Source organism: Lynx canadensis, chromosome C2, assembly GCF_007474595.2.
Source record: "Lynx canadensis isolate LIC74 chromosome C2, mLynCan4.pri.v2, whole genome shotgun sequence".
NCBI lineage: Eukaryota > Metazoa > Chordata > Mammalia > Carnivora > Felidae > Lynx > Lynx canadensis.
This window is the reverse complement of record NC_044311.2, coordinates 100,499,859-100,518,516: the sequence shown is the minus strand read 5'-3', so window position 1 is coordinate 100,518,516 and position 18,658 is coordinate 100,499,859. Positions and strand designations below refer to the sequence as shown.

Sequence of the window (18,658 nt, the reverse complement as noted above, 5' to 3'; positions counted from 1 at the left end):
TCTTGATAGTTTGATCTTTTATTTTTCTATTCGTGAGCCATCTTTTGTAAAGAAATACACTCTATGCGGTTTCCTGTCTTGGCGTTTTCTACTCCCCACCTCATCCTCCCCTCCCAAAATTGAAGTGAATATTCATCCCTTCAAATTACCACTCCTCATGTCTCATATTTATTTTTTTATTATTTTTTTAAATATGAAATGTATTGTCAAATTGGTTTCCATACAACACCCAGTGCTCATCCCAACAGATGCCCTCCTCAATGCCCATCACCCACCCTCCCCCCCTCCCACTCACCATCAACCCTCAGTTTATTCTCAGTTTTTGAGAGTCTCTTATGTTTTGGCTCCCTCCCTCTCTAACTTTTTTTTTTCCCTTCCCCTCGCCCATGGTCTTCTGTTAAGTTTCTCAGGATCCACATAAGAGTGAAAACATATGGTATCTGTCTTTCTCCGTATAACTTATTTCACTTAGCATAACACTCTCCAGTTCCATCCACGTTGCTACAAAAGGCCAGATGTCATTCTTTCTCATTGCCACATCGTATTCCATTGTGTATGGTAAACAACAGTGGTGCAGCAGCGGGTACAGGAAATTACCCAAAAAGGAACCACTTCGATTCTAAGTAGGAAGCATTACACATTCAGTTCTGGACACTTAACACAGTGACAGGCAAAAATTTAATTTATTTTTATTTGCTCGCCCAGTTGCTTTTTACTAAAATGGCTTCCAAAGGTAGAGAATGAGCATGGTTCCCCTAACTATGCCAGAAGAGGAGGACAGCATCACTGTAGAGCATTCCTGGCAGGGGGTTATTCGTGGCCATGATTATCTTCCATTCTTACTTCACGTAGACCTGACTCAGTGGTAATACCAATCACAGATAACCAATCACCATGGTCAGAAATGACTAATAGTATTTATTCCATATGACTGTCTGATCTTTTGAACGTCAAAAAAAAAAAAAAAATGAAGCCCAAGTGGAAGATACTTATAAAAGGTCTAGTGTAAAAAAGAAAGAGAGAAACAAACATTTTTATTCTGTACCACCATCTACTTTAAAAAGTTCATGCTACCCTAAGATAAGCTTGTATCCACTATTATAATGGAAAATAATATGATAAACATCAGGCAAATGGGTAATAAGAAACTAATGTTTGGAATGTATATTACGACACCACATCCTTAATGAGAACTTTTTGAGGTTAGGTAGAGAGAGAAAGAAAAGACTAAAACATTTTCTCTTTGTGTGATTGTTATTAAGTTATGTATGAAAATCCCCTAAAATGATATGTATATTAAAGAGGTAATTCCATGCTGAAATTCGAGTGACATAAACCTGGTCTTGTGGTTTATTATGTCACAAAAAGCCATTTGTAGAATTATAGAACTACTCAGAGTTGTGGGGACACTGGCCTTTCCCTTTTTGTTGAGACATCATTTTTGGGTCTGCCAGAGAGTTACTTGAGTCACATAATGTTTTTGCTTTTTCAGCATCATTACTTACACCATAAACAAACAAAAAGCTAAGAAAACAGGTCTTGGGTCATAGAAAACAGCAGCTGAGAGTCAATTCTGCATAAAACCTCTACTCTGCTAAAATTACTGACTTGACTTATACCATGCAGATCCCTGCATACCGCCTGCAATGATATGTTATTATCACAATTGCTATTACTAATTTCCTAAGCCCTGACCTTGTGCTCATACTTGGAGAAAATGTTGAGGAACTTGATCCCTCATTATGGCTTAAATACCAGCCGTGTGCATGGGTGGTGGGGAGCAAGACTGAGTATGGGGTTGAGAGCAATCCACGGCTGAACTTGGCTTTAAGGGATGCTTTCATCCAAATTCCACATGCTTCTAATTTCTTCAGTTTAGGCAAAGGTTGGTATTCTGCTTTCTTCCCCAGTATGTCAACACCCAGTGTATGCATTTTATTCTCAGGAGTTCTTTCAGAAGAGATCCAGACAACCAAAGTGATCGCAGGGGAGGGCAGCCATGTGTCAAAGGGATTGGATATGTCAAACCATGTGAACGACGGTCAGGAGGGGTTAGAGGGCTTGTGTTCTTGTAATACTCAAGGAGCTACTGACTAGAGAAAAATTAGACCCCTTATAAGGAGTAATAATTTGCTTAAGCTGAAAAAGTACTTGAGAAGATTCATTGAAAATAAATAATCTGGTTCTTCACTTAGTGGTAGTGTGAGTGCACTGACAGCAGTCCTGGAAAAGTTTTGTGTGTCTTTATGGAGAATTTTGTTTTGCTTCTGTTGGTTTTGTTTCGGTCTGGTTTTGTTTACTTATTTCTCGTATGACATTGTTCTTAGCTTTTCTTTCTTCCTTTTTTTTTTTTGTTTTTGCCTTTGCCTATGAGTGACTATTCTGAAAAGCACCAAAAAACCCCAAATCTGCTATTTGGATGCTTTTACCCTTGATGGAAGCTTTTTTTTTTTTCTTTATGTATATGGTTTTTGCCAAAGTCGGTCAGTAAAAAGAGGTCTTCAGTTGATAAAATAGAACATTACTAAGTGGGAAAGGCAGTCAAAACTAGTCATCTGTATACCATTAATGGCCCAATGACTCATATCACCAGCATCCTTACAGCATTGACATCGAAAGTTATGCCTGCCTTTTAAGGAAGGTCCGAAGTTGAGGCAATGGCAGGACACATTGCTCCTCTTGTAATTTTGAGAGGCTTGAGAAAGCAAAGATGAGTGTTGTGCTATAGGTAATGCAGGATAAAGCTTATCTCCAGTGACTTCAGACTCTCCTCCTATACGGCAGGTGCTACACCAGACGGCATTTCATTTGCTGACATTTGGGTATACCATGGATGCCATGGTATCGACAAGCCTAGACTTCTCCCTACATTCCTGTTGCAGCGGCCTTTGCTTGTCACTCTAGGTGCAATCCCCATGGGACATAAAAGCAAAACTGGTGATGACATGGTAGGACACAGCAGAGAAGTTTTGCTGAATAAAAATGGTTTACACGTCAAGGAAATATTAAACTCAAGAATAGTAAAAGTGGAACCATAGAGAACAAGTAGGTACCCATGGATACAAATTATTTTTTAAACAAAATAAAGTTTTGCTTTAAAAGTATAAAGTAGCCTTAAAAGTATAAAAGGAGAGCTTAAAAAAAATAGGTGACTGTAGGTGCCTAAAAGTTATGAAGACAGGAAGTGGTAAATGTTAACATGTACTTTCTGTCAAATGTTTTCAGAAAATTGAGTTTCTTTGGAGCAGAAGTTAAGACATTTATGGAATATTGCCAAATAGGCAGATTTAAATATAATTGGAAGAAAATAATTATAAATATTTATATATATAAATTATATATATAAATATTTATATATTTATATATATATAAATATTTATATATATATATGCCTGAAAAAATTATAAAATAAGAACGAACAGAAATATTTAAAGACAGGTAACTGTTTTAAAACTTGCCCCCAGGATATGCCCAAATTACAGATACATGAAAAACCATGGGCTGAAAATATTTGTTTCTAACCGAGTTATTTCCAACCAATTCATGTGGATAGGTTTCATGTAGCTCAAGGTCATACTTAGGCCAGTAATTGGAAGCTGTAGAAAGACAGATTTTGATTCAACTTAAGTATCAACATTCTAAGAATGTTGTCCGGTCGATGAAGAAATGGATACAATAAGTTTTCTGTATCTAACAATGTTCAGGCACAAGCTGGACGAAAACTCAGTATGTTGTAGAAAGAACTATAGGGTAGATGGAGGTTAGACTCTTGGTGAGGGCTTTTTTGGTTTTTTTTTAATTGATGAGTTTTTGAGACCTGAGACGTAGTGAACAAATTATTTATTTCCAAATAAACTGGAGACATAAGACATATATATCTGATGTCACAGAGAACACGATAGAATATAAACATGATTTTGTGCTGTTCTAGGGCCTGATGTTTGTCCGGGGCTTTCTCAGTTGAGCTGACAAAGTGTGCCCCTTTAACATCTGTGAGGTTGACTATTCTTAATAAGGAGGAATACAAATTCTTGCACAAAAATTTAAAGATTTTTTGGGGCGCCTGGGTGGCTTAGTCGGTTAAGTGTCCAACTTCAGCTCAGGTCATGATCTCACAGTCCGTGAGTTCAAGCCCCACATCAGGCTCTGTGCTGCCAGCTCAGAGCCTGGAGCCTGCTTTAGATTCTGTGTCTCCTTCTCTCTCTGCCCTCCCCCCCTCAGCTGTGCTCTGTCTTTCTCTGTCTCTCAAAAATAAATATTTAAAAAAAAATTTTTTCTTTAATCCTTGCTGGTTGAAGAGAATAGAACTTACCCTTTTGTACCTCTCCCAACAGTTCATGGAAATAATGAGGAGAAATTGTCATGTTTTTGTCCTTGTCAGGAGAACACTCCTGGCTAAAAATGGGCCCAAAGTAACCCTGCAAAGTACAGAGATTAGTTAACTTCTAAGGATACAGCATTCCTAAGGCTGTCCCTTTCCTGGATGAATGCATTTTGTAATAGGGCCGGAAGTACTGATTTTTTTTTTCTAAAAGATAATTTTTTAGAGCAGTTTTTGGTTCACAGCAAAACTGAGCAGAAGATACAGAGATCCCTGTCCCTGCACTTACATAGCCTCCCCCATTATCAACATTCCCCATCAGAGTGGTACATTTATTACAGTTAATGAACCTATGTTGAGGGGTGCCTGGGTGGTTTTGGTGAGGCATCCAACTTCAGCTCAGGTCAGATCTCACAGTTCGTGGGTTCAAACCCCACGTCGAACTCTGTGCTGACAGCTCAGAGCCTGGAGCCTGCTTCGGATTCTGTGCCTCCCTCTCTCTCTTCCCCTCCCCCACTCATACTCTGTGTCTCTTTCTCAATCAAAAATAAATAAACATTAAAAAAATTTTTTTTCATGAACCTATGTTGACACATCATTGTCCACCCAGGGTCCATAGCTTACAACAGGGTTCACCTTTGATGTTGTGCATTCTGTGGATTTGAACAAATGTATAATGTCACATATGCATCATTAATTACAGTGTCATACAGAGGGTTTTCATTGCCCTAAAAATCCTCTGTGCTCTGCATATTCATCCTTCCCTCCCTCCCACCCGCCACTTCAAACCGCTGGCCACCACTAAACTAATCTTTTTACTGTCTCCATGGTTTTGCCTTTTCCAGAACGTCATATAGTTGGAGTCATACAGGGTGTAGCCTTTTCAGATTGGCTTCTTTCACTTAAATATGCATTTAAGTTTCCTCCATGTCTCTTCATGACTTGATAGCTCATTTGTTTTTAGAGCTGAATAATATTCCATTTTCTGGAAGTGCTGCCATTTAGTTATTCATTTACCTACTGAAGGATATCTTGGTTGCTTCCAAATTTTGGCAATTATGAATAAAGCTGCTATAGAGCTGCTATTACTGACTTTAAAATAAACTGTATGTATGACGTTGCTGTGGTCATTGATCTCTAGAAAGGAATTTAGCCCTATGCTTGAAACAACCTAGATTTGAGTTGATCAACAATATAATTTGGGGAGATATACTAAAAATTATCCTTTTCATTTTCATATGAATTTAGCTTTTTAATATTTATTTATTTTTGAGAAAGAGAGAGAGAGAGACAGAGTGCGAGCTGAGAGGGGCGGAGAGAGGAGAGGAGACACAGAATGTGAAGCAGGTTCCAGGCTCTGAGCTGTCAGCAGAGCCCGATGCGGGGCTCGAACCCACGAACTGCGAGATCATGACCTGAGCTGAAGGTGGATGCTCAACCGACCGAGCCACCCAGGTGCCCCTTATTTTCATATGAATTCATTTTTATATAAATGCATCTGACATGAATCCCTACTATGTGCCAGTCTCTATGCCATGGAAGATACAGGCACAAAAGCGTCTCTGTCCCTAAGAGAGTCTAGAAAAGAAGACCTATATTCAATGGCTATACAAGGATACATGCATAGGAAATAACACTGGTTCTCTATGGCTGGAATATCAGAGTAAATAAGTTTTGACCTAGGTCATGCCCTTGTTTCCAGAACACTCAAATAAAACATCAGTAAGAGAAAAATAACATTTTTTGGTTTGCGTTAAACATTTCCAAGTTCTTCTATTTCTCTTTTAGTTACTTACCCTAACTGTTCTTTCAGCTTTTACTCCTTAAAGTTTTTGCCTTCACTTGTTTGCGTGATGTCTTTCTTGAGATGCATTTCTTATAAATTCTCTGATTAAAAAAAAAGATGCATTTCTTTTGAAGCTCTTGAATCTTTTCATAGCGTTTCCTCATTGGTATATGGTGGATGAGTATTGGGTATCATTGACAAAACTAGCCACCCACCACCCTTCTGTTGCACCTACGAGAAAAGTCTTTTTTTAATTGGCATCGTCCTGTAAGAAATAAAATGTCGGGGCACCTGGGTGGCTCAGTCCGTTAAGCATCTGACTTTGGCTCAGGTCACGATCTCACGGTTTGTGAGTTCCAGCTCCACATCAGGCTCTGTGTTGTCGGCATGGAGCTTGCTTTGGATCCTCTGTCCCCCTCTCTCTGCCCCTCCACCCTCCCTCAAAAATAAACATTAAAAAAAGAAGAAATAAAATGTCACATGTATGTATTTTTTTTAGTAATCTCTACAGCCGATGTGGAGCTTGAACCCATGACCCCGAGATCAAGAATCACACACTCTTCTAACTGAGCCAGCCAGGCTCCCTCTAAAATGTCCACGTGTATAGAGGCACAGCAAAAAAGCAGCTGGGAACACATATTTCCAAACCAAATAAAGTGTCTTCAAACCTTAGGTATCATCTGCATAGAACTCTGTAGATAGTCTTATTGGTCTGGTATCTCTGAACGTTTAAATTAAAAAGAAGACCTCCCACAGTCCATTAATGTTTAGACCTTGGAAAAAGTATTTTGAGAGCACACTTTGTAAGATTTAGTTTGCGTTTATTTATTTATGAGTAAAGCACTCTACTTTGGTGTTATTTTCCTTGCCTATATTTTGTCTCCTAAACTGAGATAAGCCAATGTCACCTACAGTTTTCAGACCCGAACTGAGTTTCCTTTTCAGGCCAATGACTCTCCTAATTAACATCCTTTAAATTACATTGGATTGCACCGTTCACCATCCTGGAACCTGTGAGCGGGTGTGCGTGTGCACATCTGCGTGGGTACTTAAAGAGACATCCCTCCCAAACAATATTCTTGAAAGGGTATTTTGTGTTCTGCTGTGTTCTATTCAGTGCCAGCACTTCAAATATTGCCAGAATAGAAGAAATGGAGAGACTTTTGAAGCAGGCGCATGCGGAGAAGACTCGGCTGCTTGAATCCAGGGTAGGTACAATATCTTTCCACCAGAGGTCAATGAGCTCATGGTTCAAGCTGTCCTGCACCTGACAGGAAACCGTCCTTGGGCGTTATTAACCAGTATAATCTTGGAGTCGTCACTCAACCTTTTTGGTCTCATTTTTGTTACCTGAAAAGTAAGGGTGTTAGGATTTCTTGGCCTCCTGACCACACTACAATATTTTGTAATTTAAAATAGGTATAGTGTCAACGTAGACCGAAATGAATGCTTTGTATTGAATTTTCCCTTTGATGGCCACTGTGGTTGCCTGCCAAAGAACAAGGAGGAATGTTATGTCTTTATGTTTTCTCTCTTCCTTGCCAGCTTGTGTGAACTGTGCTATTGTAATATTTAAAATCCCACGTTATTGTGACTGCATTTCAAGCCAGAATCTGAACTTCCTTAGGAATCCCCCCAAATGCCTTTGCATCCTGCCTTAAAGGGCCCCTCCTTTCCTCTTCCGACTTCCCCGTGGGCTTCCTCTGCTACCTCCAGCCAGGAAGCCGCAAAGCAACAAAGAAACCAGAGGGACCTATGGCTTTCAGTTAGAAGATGGCCACTGAAAGGAGGGCTCAAGGTCATGACTAGTGTTGGGTGACCAGTTTGATCCTTTGTTTTAAAAATGCGAGGGTTCTCTGCCCCTCCCCCGTTCATGCTCTGTCTCTCTCTGTCCCAAAAATAAATAAACGTTGAAAAAAAAAAAAATTAAAAAAAAAATGCGAGGGTTGTAGTCACCAGCATGAAATGACTGAGTTCCACAGCTGGATGTTCACTTAATACTCAGTTGTTAACTAAATGTCATGGTTGCCTTTCTGCGTGGGATGATTTAAAAAACTATGTGAGGGGTGATTCTAGTCTAGGTGATATATTGTAAGAGCCCAGGCTATAAAGCCAACAATTGTCTAGGGAGAATTTTCTTTTCCATTAGTTGGAATCATCCAAGTATAACCAGTATATCTTAAAATTTGTTTGGAATAATGATATTTAGGAACGGGAAATGGAAGCCAAGAAACGAGCTCTGGAAGAAGAAAAACGACGCCGAGAACTCCTGGAAAAACGATTGCAGGAAGAAACTAGCCAGCGGCAGAAGTTAATTGAAAAGGAAGTAAAAATAAGGGAGAAACAAAGGGCACAGGTTGGTCCGTCAGTCTGGATGGATTAGAATAGGTTGCCCCCTGCTGGTCATTGTTTAGAAGACAGTCATGCTGTGTCAGGATGGCTTTCTTGGCACTGTGCTCAGCAGCCCTTCTTGACATGTAACTGCAGGGACAGAAACAAACAAACAAACAAACAAAATATATGCTTATCTCAAAACTCATTGAGGGGCACCTGGGTGGTGCAGTTGGTTAAGTGTCCCATTTCAGCTCAGGTCATGATCTCATGGTTTGAGAGTTTGAGCCCCACATTGGGCTCTCAGAGCCTGCTTTGTTTGGATCCTCTGTCTCCCTCTCTCTCTTCCCCTCCCCCCCCTTTCTCTCTCATGTGTGGTGTCTCTCAAAAATAAGTAAACATTTAAAAAAAAAACTCATTAAGACCTACTACTCAAATGATACTTTGGTCACGCATAGAACAATTCGGCGGGAGAGGCAGTTTTTCTTCTGCCCATTTTTGGGAGTATGTTTAAAAGGACCATGTTTTTCCAAGCAGCTTTGAAAAATGCTGCCAGATACTGAAAACAAATACAACACCCAAACTAAAACCTTTGGTTGAGGAAGAGAAAAGCTTCTATGAAGCCATTTTTGGAAGCAAATACTCCAGAACAAAATAATTTTACCAACCCAATTTCTTAGTAGTTTTTTTTCCTAACCACTGTATTGTCACACATATCCCCTTTGCTACAGCCGTCCACACATGTGTGCAAGGTTACTGAACTCTAGCAAAACTCAGGAAAATCACCCATTTCCTTTCACTTCCTATCCCGCTTATCATAGAGTTTGAATCTTTGCAACTAAAGAGCTGCTTATATAATGTAGGTCGGCTGAGGAATTAAAATAAAATCTTGTGAAGTGCCAATTATTTCAAGTTCAAACCCATTTTACCAAGTTTTACTAGACTTCCTAAAAAGTACCGTTCCTCTTATTCTTCATAGTTGCTGGCAGTTTGGTAGCATGGCAGTGAGAGACCCATCTTGGAGACTCTGTGTGCTTTTGAGGTATCAGTAAGTCTCTGGCATCTGTCTAAAGTCAAAGTACCACAGACTCAAAGGCAAAATATTGCAGGAAAAATTTAAAGTAAAACTTGTTCATTTTATTTCATTATGCCTATCCTTTGCCAAATTATGGTTCACGGTGAAGATCATCCCTGGCTATTTGGTATTCGAAGCCAATCCAAAAAAGTACAATTCTCTATTTGAATCCTAATTATAAGGTTTTCCTCCAAGTATATATTTAGGTCATTTTCCCCAGGGCAGAGGGATGGGGTTATTAACAGAATACAGTCAAACACCATTTTGGAAATGTCACCCATGGTGATACATGCTTCCTAGATTAGATGAACTTCTCTACTCCAACCATAGTAAAATAAAAGACATCCACATACATCTTTTCCATATCTGCTCATTGGATAGCTCATTGAGTACTGCTTTGATTCCACATCTCACCTTATTTTAGCTTCACTTCTCAAAACATACATCTCTGCCTTCAGTTTCTACCAGAGGATGTGTATCAGCCAACATGTATAGCATTAGGGGATCTCGCAGGGCCGGGGGGGTGGGGGGTGTACTTACTAAATACTGTTCACCACTCATGTCATGTCTGAGATTATTTAAGAACTAATGTTAGGTGGTGATAGGGAGAGGCCCAGGGAACTTCGTGCCTCATTTCCCTGTGTTTTGAAGTGCTATATGCCTCTTGTAAAACTAAGGTTAATGACGTTTTTCCATTTTCTCATCTGCCCTTCTCAAGGAGTAGAACCTGTCCACCTGAGTTTATCCCTCCCCCTCCCCCACATATTGTAGCATCCTTCTGAAAACACTATGCATTTTTTAAACTCCAAAGAATAATGTTTATCTTCAGTTCTCATAATCACATGAACACTTGAATGCTTAGGCTTTCCAGTTCATGTCCACTCAAATAACTGTGACCTTAAACGAAATAAGTACTTAGCTATATATGACACGGGGTTGTGCTTTTCCAGGCCCGACCTTTGACACGCTATCTGCCCGTCCGGAAGGAAGACTTTGATTTGCGAAGCCACGTAGAGACTGCCGGCCACAATATCGATACCTGTTATCATGTATCGATCACAGAGAAGACCTGCCGAGGATTCCTTATCAAAATGGGTGGAAAAATTAAAACTTGGAAAAAACGATGGTTTGTGTTTGATCGGAACAAGCGCACATTCTCTTATTATGCAGGTGAGTGATAAAAAACTCTTAAGTGATATATTCAAATCAGGAACTCTCTGTTAAAGAGCAAAGGTAATAAAAGTCAGTATAAATAGGTTGATCGGTAACTAATAGAATTACGTCTATATTATTTTATATTAGGGTTGTATAGTCCCCATGATATGTATGATTTCCTCTCTAGAAATAAATATTGGGGGCACCTGAGTGGCTTAGTCAGTTGGGCATCCGTCCGACTTTGGCGTGGGTCATGATTTCAAGGTTCAAGGGTTCGAGCCCTGTGGTGGGCTCTGTGCTGATAGCTCAGAGCTTGGAGCCTGCTTTGGATTCTCTCTCTCTGCCTCTCTCTCTCTCTCTCTCTCAAAAATAAATAAACATTAAAAAAAATTTTTAGGGGCACCTGGGTGGCTCAGTCGGTTGAGCGTCTGACTTTGGCTCAGGTCAGGATCTCGCAGTTTGTGAGCTCGAGCCCTGCGTCGGGTTCTGTGCTGACAGCTCAGAGCCTGGAGCCTGTTTCAGATTCTGTGTCTCCCTCTCTCTGCCCCTTCCCCACTCATGCTCTGTCTCTCTCTGTCTCTCAAAAATGAATAAACGTTCAAAAAAATTTTTTTTAATTTTTAAAAAAATAATAAAAATTATCTATTATTTTAAAAGTGTGAATTAGTCTGTTCGGGTTCTGAAATAACCTGAAGTCTGAACAAATATTAAATGGAATTTATCCTTTTAGACCAAAATATTGACTTTTATACCACAAAGCCAGAAAAAAGGTTTCTGTTTATTTATTTATGGTCATATGCCCTATTTAAGTCACACACAATTAGGTAGCCTTAGCTGACAGACATCCAGCTACAGTTTGTAAATTAGGATGTTATTTAAGCCGAGAGTAAAGCTCATCAGTGAACAAGTGAACAAGTATTTATTAACTGACTGAAATATTTTTGGATTGCTTAAATGATGGGTTGTGAGAAACATACCCACCTGAGTCTTCAAAAAAATACAGGAATATTTATGTAACTGCTGTACTTACCAAAAAGTCTCGGGGCACCTGGATGGCTCAGTCCGTTAAGTGTCCAACTCTTGATTTCAGCTCAGGTCGTGATCTCAAGGTCATGAGCTGGAGCCCTGTTCTGCATTGAACGTGGAGCCTGCTTAGGCTCTCTCTCTACCCCCCACCCCTCTCTCTCTCAAAAAAAAAAGAAAAGAAAAAGAAAAAAGTTTCTTACTTACTCCTGGGTCACATACGAAACACGTCCATTGTCAGCACAGATTTAGCTCTGCTCTCTTAAGCAACTAAAGAAAAGTAATATCATGCAAGAGTTTATGAAGAGACCCTGTGGTGACTGTATCAGCGTTTATGAGCAATGTCAAATAAAGAATCAATTGTTAAATCAATGTAATAAGAAATAACAGTCTAGTCACTTAATCTACATAGTGTGAGGTCAGGATATGTTTATGAAGAGAAGTATGAGGCACCAAGAGGCATGTGGATAACAAGGAGACCCTGGCTGGGGGGCCCCAGAGTTGGGGTGAGGAGGACCCAGGAGTGCATGCCGTTCAGTTAGGAGCTCTTTGGTGGGGCTCCAGTATGCAGTTAATGCTGTAGTGGCCCCAAGCGAATGGCCTAAACCCCCTTCCGGGTTCCCTGCTTGCCTCTCTTGGGCCTTCTGATCTTGGGTTCTAAGAAAATCCAGATATGTTCTCTTCAGTTAGTACAATAGAAAAGATGACAGTTTAATGAGAAATGCCAATTTATGTCTGCAAAATCCATAAACAAAACTTTGCCCTGTGCTAGTCTCCAAAGACAACCTCACCCAGAATTTTCCAAAGATAACATGTTAATTAACTCCAGACAAAACAGCTTCACTCTTCTCTGCTTCTCTTCTCCAAGACCCTTATTTCGTTCTTTCCTCTGTCAGCCAGGTCAGCTGCTCACTGCCTCCTTCTTCTGACCCATGTCAGAACCTGTGCTCCTAATGACCACGTAAACGCATTTTTCCAAATGTAAACTTCTTGGTGATCAGTTTTCTCTTTAAAAAATATATTATTTTTAAAATATTTTTATTAAAATATTTTATAGTTTTTATAATATACAACAAAGATATATTTATATATATCTACATGTTTTATGTAATATATAATAAAAAATATCTCTGATATATGAATGATTACTCAGAACTGTAACATATAAAACAGGCAAAAATTATGTTTCATTTAGCTTTTTAATATTCCCATATTATATAACTGACCAGTGCGTCCTAGTTTGACAGACACTGTCCATTTGGCTCTGTTTACAGCCATCAGTAGCTTGTCCGCTCCCCTGGCCTCCGCCCCTGCTCTTTCCCCAAACATCACCAAGTGCAGGAATAGATCAGTCCACAGGAAGCCATGCAGATTGCAGTTCAGGCTGGACTTGACCCCACAGGCACCACACCCACCCCTTCAGCTTGTCGTGAGGTAAAGGACACCGTGCGTGTGAAGGAGCTGTAAACGTGAGTGCTGACAGCTAATGTCGTAAGTCTCTGTGCTCATCACAGAGTCTCTGTGCCTCCATGCTTGGCCTCCTACATATTAACTGGGTAACCTTAGAAGAGTCTCTAAAGAAAACTGAGACAGAAAATGTATCTGAAAATTGATGGGCTAATGCTACCAAAAGGAATGAATAGCTTTATCGTGTCAAGTTACAATAGCATTATTAATTCTCTTAGTTCACAATGCCCTTGTGAGGCCAGCATTTTTGAGAGTTCTTTCTCAGATATGAACTGCCCTACAAACAAAAGGTTCATTCCCAGTTTTCTGCCTCCTTGAAACACTGATGAAATTTACTTTTAGCTCCAGATTTTATTTTACACCTGCTTTCAGAAAGTAAAGTATTATTGTATTCCCATTAATACTGCAGTATCCTTCCCAGTGAACTGATTGAAACCCACTGAACGTGGCATTAATTAAAACGGTGCTTCCCAAGGAAGAGTAAAACAAACAAAAAACCAGAACACATACAAATATGGTCCATGGTCAAACATGGTCAAATAAGTTTGGGAAATGCTGAGTTAAGTGTAATTTAATAGCTTTATATTTCCCACTGAACCTCTCAGGGCTATTGTTTTTCAGACTAGCTTTCCATTGTTGTTGGAAAAAAGGGACATTCTTGGGTAAAAAAAACTTAACAGTAGAACAAAAGTGTAGGGGGCACCTGGGTGGCTCAGTCAGTTAAGCATCTGACTCTTGATTTTGGCTCCAGTCATGATCCCACCCCACATGGGACTCCCCACTGACGAGCCTGCTTGGGATTCTGTCTTCCTCTCTCTTTGCCCCTCCCCCACTGGTTCTCTCTTTCTATCTCTCTTTCTCTCAAAATAAAAACAAACTTAAAAAAGGTCTATACAATGAAAATAAGTCTCTTTCACATCACAAAAGTTCTGAACTTTTCCTAGTGTTAAGTCTGAAATATCTTTTCAGATTTTCTTCATTTATATATACATTTTTCAGATATATGTTTATATATATATATGTATATGTTTCAGATAGATGTATATATATGCGTGTATATATATATACATATATATGTATTCTTTCTTCTTTAATACAGTTAAGACCAGGGGCTCCTGGGTGGCTCAGTTAAGCATCTGACTCTTGATTTCGGCTCAGGTCATGATCTCACAGTTTGTGGGTTCGAGCCCCACATCGTGCTCTGTGCTGACAGTGTGGAGCCTGCCTGGGATCCTCTCTCTCTCCCTCTTTGTTTCTGTCTCTCAAAATAAATAAATGAACTTCAAAAATACACAGTTGAGACCAAATTCTTCACTCTGTTCATAACTTTTGTCACATAACAGTATTTCAGGATTTTCTCTGACGAGCACTTGCCGACCCAGCTCAGTCTTTCCAGTGGCTGTGTGGATTCCATTATGTGACCCGACCATAATTGGATCAGTCCCCTGTTAGAGTTCAGACAGATTTTTTGCTGTCTTCTGCTGTAACAAACACAAATCCATGTGCATGTGCATGAGTAGCTCTTATACAATAAAGTTTTAGAAGTGGACTTGCTGAGTAAGAGGATTTTTTGCATTTTTAATTGGTGTCTTTTCCCAAACCGCCTTCCAAAAGGAGCTTTCTTATTTGCACTTCCACCAACAGGCTCTCTCTTTTTGCAGCCTCATCCACACTTTGAACACTTTTTAATATGCTCACATGCATTTATGATCTTCTCTGTGTTTAAATTACAAAATATTTCAAGAACTTATTAGATCGTAGAGTGTTGCTGTTTGGTTTGTGATTTGGTTGTTTTTGTTTTTGTTTTACGTTTTTGTTGGGTTTTTATGGCAAATTTGATGAAATCTTGGAAACAGTTTGAAACATGCTGCATTGAAAGATCACTAAATTATTGACATGAAGCTCTACTGGGAACGGGGAAAAAGCATGCTGAACAAGAAATTCATAGAAATATAAGTGGAATATTAATAAATAGAAATATAAGTAGAATATTATTTTAAGTTAGGTAAAAAAAACCACCCTTCTTAAAAAAACAAAAACCTTCTTACAAATCTCATTATGACAGCTCTACATATTAACATTTCCATTACAACCACAGTTTTGGAGAATGTGGGGAGATAATCAGTATTGGTGTCAGCAGTGTTTATATTTTGTGTGCTAACTTGACTGTCAGTAGTTCTGAGTTGTCTTTTTGACTGCAGATTTGCTAGAGAGCTTTGGGCAAAATCAATTAGTCCCCGAGGTTTGGGCTGATGGTTCCCTTTTTGTTTGTTTTTTTTTTTTCAAAATAGAACTGGGCTAATGCCTTCACCTAAATTATCTGAATTGATCTCAGGTAACTTAAATACTAGATAAATATTGTAATAATTATACTGAAATTATAATCTTCCCAGTCTATCGTTGGTGATAAGGTATTTAACTATTATTGCAGACAAGCATGAAGCTAAATTAAAAGGAGTAATATACTTCCAAGCCATTGAAGAAGTGTATTATGATCACCTCAAGAATGCTAATAAGGTAAACACTGATTTTCAGATGTGAATGAATAATTGGGTTGGAAAAATGGTTTTTGAACTGCAAGCAATTTAGATGTGTTGCTCTGACATAACAGATTGATATGAGCAGAATCACTCTAGAAAAGCGAACATAGAGTAATTAGTATCACTGATCTTTGGTGGAAGAAAAAATCATGGTGAAATGAGAAAATATTCTGGACATATTGATTCAGGAGACCTGCTAAGTGACTTGCTGAGGTTCTAAGAAGGGTCTACTACCTAGTTATAAGGAAGGATCTTAGTAGGACTAAGAATAGCAGCGGTTATTTATTGCGTACATTATCTAGGCACTGGGCTGGAGCTTTATCTACAAAATAGCTGCTAAGAGGATTGATTGGTGAGCTCTCTGTGTGAGAGTTATTGTGCAGTGAGGCCAGAAAGATAGTCAGTCCTGAGAAAAATGCTGGAGGTGGGGGTACAGGTTCTATGAGAGCAAAAGTAATACCAATTTAGATTTCCACAAACTGGAAAACTTTTGAAGAGGAAAAAGCTCCCATAGATGTCTGTGTTATTTAATGTTATGATTTCAGGATGTTTGTTTTACATTCTTTTCCTTTTTTGATTTTTAGAGTCCTAACCCATTACTCACCTTCAGTGTCAAGACGCATGACAGAATCTACTATATGGTCGCGCCATCGCCGGAAGCCATGCGGATCTGGATGGATGTTATAGTTACTGGCGCAGAAGGTTACACCCACTTCTTGTTGTAGCGAACTGGCGCCAACAGTGTACTTCCGGGCAGACTGCAATAGTCTCTTACAAGAATGAAGCCATATTCAGTCCGGGATGGAGAGACCCGGACCCACAGGCCCATCCCTTTAACTGTGTATACTCAGAACTCCTTTTTACATTAACAGGAAGTCATTTGTAAAAGAGAAAAAGGGGGGTTGAATTCAAAGTTTGACGACAAGTAGCGAAAGGATTGAAGCACCTGTGAGAAAGAAAACACTATTTTGGTAAATAGCATCAATTATAGGAACACTTCTTATAAACTGTTTTTTATCAATTGTTTACTTTGGTGAAATAAACTGAACAGTTTACAAAAATGTATGTACTTGGAAATATGAAATTATTTTAGCACCCAAATTATTGGCATTGACATTATTCGTTAATCAACTGACGTTTTAAAAACCATTTTGCTGAAGGTTATTTTGTAAGTAGAAGCAAATAAGGGGTTGGGGGAGAGTTTTAGGAGTTTTGCCCTAATTATTAAGTACTGCACCTAAACCAAAGACTTGACGTGACTTCTGTTTAATAGTGGTAGTTTCAAGTGATGAACTGTATTTGGTGTTACTCTACATTTTAAAATGGTACTTTGATGCCATCAGTTGCCCAGGAAGTTGACTCTGGAGAGTTACCACTGGCATAAGCGACTGTACATATATAGCAAATCACTTGTTGTAAAAGAAGAAAAAACAAAAAGTTGTGTGTTTTAGACAGAAGCAGTCTTATTAGACAGACATTCTGTCACTTGGAGCGATTAAAAATAAAGAGACTATTTCATGTTTTGCTAAAGATTTCTCCATTCCCGGTGCTGAGAATAAAGGTAGCCAGTAGCCGATTTCCTTAGGTTGTCTGTTTGCTCTTTATCGTGGAACACACCTCTTTTCGCAGCCTCACGTGACATAACGATGAAACCAGAGCCCTATTTTCACCAAAGAACAGACCAGTGAAAATACTTACTTACAGAAGTAATGTTATAGAACAAGGAAAATGAACTCCAACTTAATGTTCTCTGTAATGTACTATTTTATTATGTATTTCTTTACAATTAGCTTTAGTTTTTTTAGAGTTAAGTTAATTTTTCTTGAATGAAATGACTTCAGGCAAGTCTCTTTTATAACAGTTTTTCAAATGCCGCTTATCCTGGTCTGTCATGTTGTGTGTATTTGTAAGTATGAACGTATTCTTTCCTAGAAGTTTGCAAATGAATAGAAGTAGAGAATAATTAATGGCTTTGCTTACTAGTACAAGGTGAAATGACTATATTGGAAGTGTCCATAACATCTTGATCTGGCCTGACTGGGTACAATGTTTAAAAATTTGCATTCTGGTTTGCACACATGTATACACGTTGCCAATAATAAGATTTTGCAACTGGATGACTCATGATTTTATTTGAACAGTGGAGAACAAGGTCACTATTGCAGAAGACAGTTTTATAATCTGTTTTTTTCAGACATCAGCCCTAAACCCTTGTAATGATCTAAGAGAGTGAAATGCAGTTGCTAAAATTTTGTTGGTTAATGTAAGATATAACTTTTCTGTACTGTACTGTACTTTCTCTATAGGATTATGAAGATATTCTAATCAACGTTATATTATGCATGATGTAGTAAACCTTTTAAAATGTGTGTTAAAATATGTTGAGTATGGATTAAAATGTTGACCAGATTTCACAGCTGAAAATAAACTCATCTCTCGTCAGGAGGTTACCTATTGGTGACATAAGAGGAGATGGATTAATCAGCAAAAGTCAATTGTCAATCTCCATAAAGGTGGAGATTTTGTGTGCTAACATTATGATTTGTAGTTTTATAAAACTGAAATGAGATGACTCCTGACAAATGTGACATCTGACCGTCTTTTTGCAAAGATGCAATTATTACTGGGGATTGCAAGGGCTGTATTTACTTATCTGACAGGGGGAAAAAAAACTCACGCAGGTGTGAAGTAAAGGATTTTACTTGAAGGCAACCTCACTTGTCTCCCTGGACTAAGGCAGCAGATTTCAAAGAGAGAAATGGCCCCGAACAATATATCCTTACACTCCTGATAATGAAGGCAGCATTGACAGTGGGTACGGAAACAATTGGTCTACTTCAAGCCCATCACTGTAGGTAAAAGCATCTTCACTTGACACTAGCCACAGTTTTTCATGATTTGTTATACTGATAAGGGCGGATAGAGAAAACAATCTATGGGTTTCCCTACTCTCTTGAGCA

The 18,658-nt window shown here is 38.9% G+C and overlaps 1 protein-coding gene across 4 annotated transcripts in view; it reads left to right on the top strand.

The window, feature by feature from the left end:
* Nucleotides 1-17,815, top strand: part of PHLDB2 (pleckstrin homology like domain family B member 2) — a 235,671-nt gene extending 217,856 nt beyond the window's left edge. For all 4 annotated transcript variants that reach the window (XM_030328599.1, XM_030328598.1, XM_030328596.1 and 1 more), the window contains 5 exons: nt 7,225-7,315; nt 8,317-8,463; nt 10,464-10,683; nt 15,590-15,675; nt 16,283-17,815. In XM_030328599.1, coding sequence (XP_030184459.1) covers nt 7,225-7,315; nt 8,317-8,463; nt 10,464-10,683; nt 15,590-15,675; nt 16,283-16,423 — 685 coding nt within the window. In that variant the 3' untranslated portion in view covers nt 16,424-17,815. The remainder of the gene's footprint in view (nt 1-7,224; nt 7,316-8,316; nt 8,464-10,463; nt 10,684-15,589; nt 15,676-16,282) is intronic.
* The last annotated feature ends 843 nt before the right edge of the window (nt 17,816-18,658 follow it).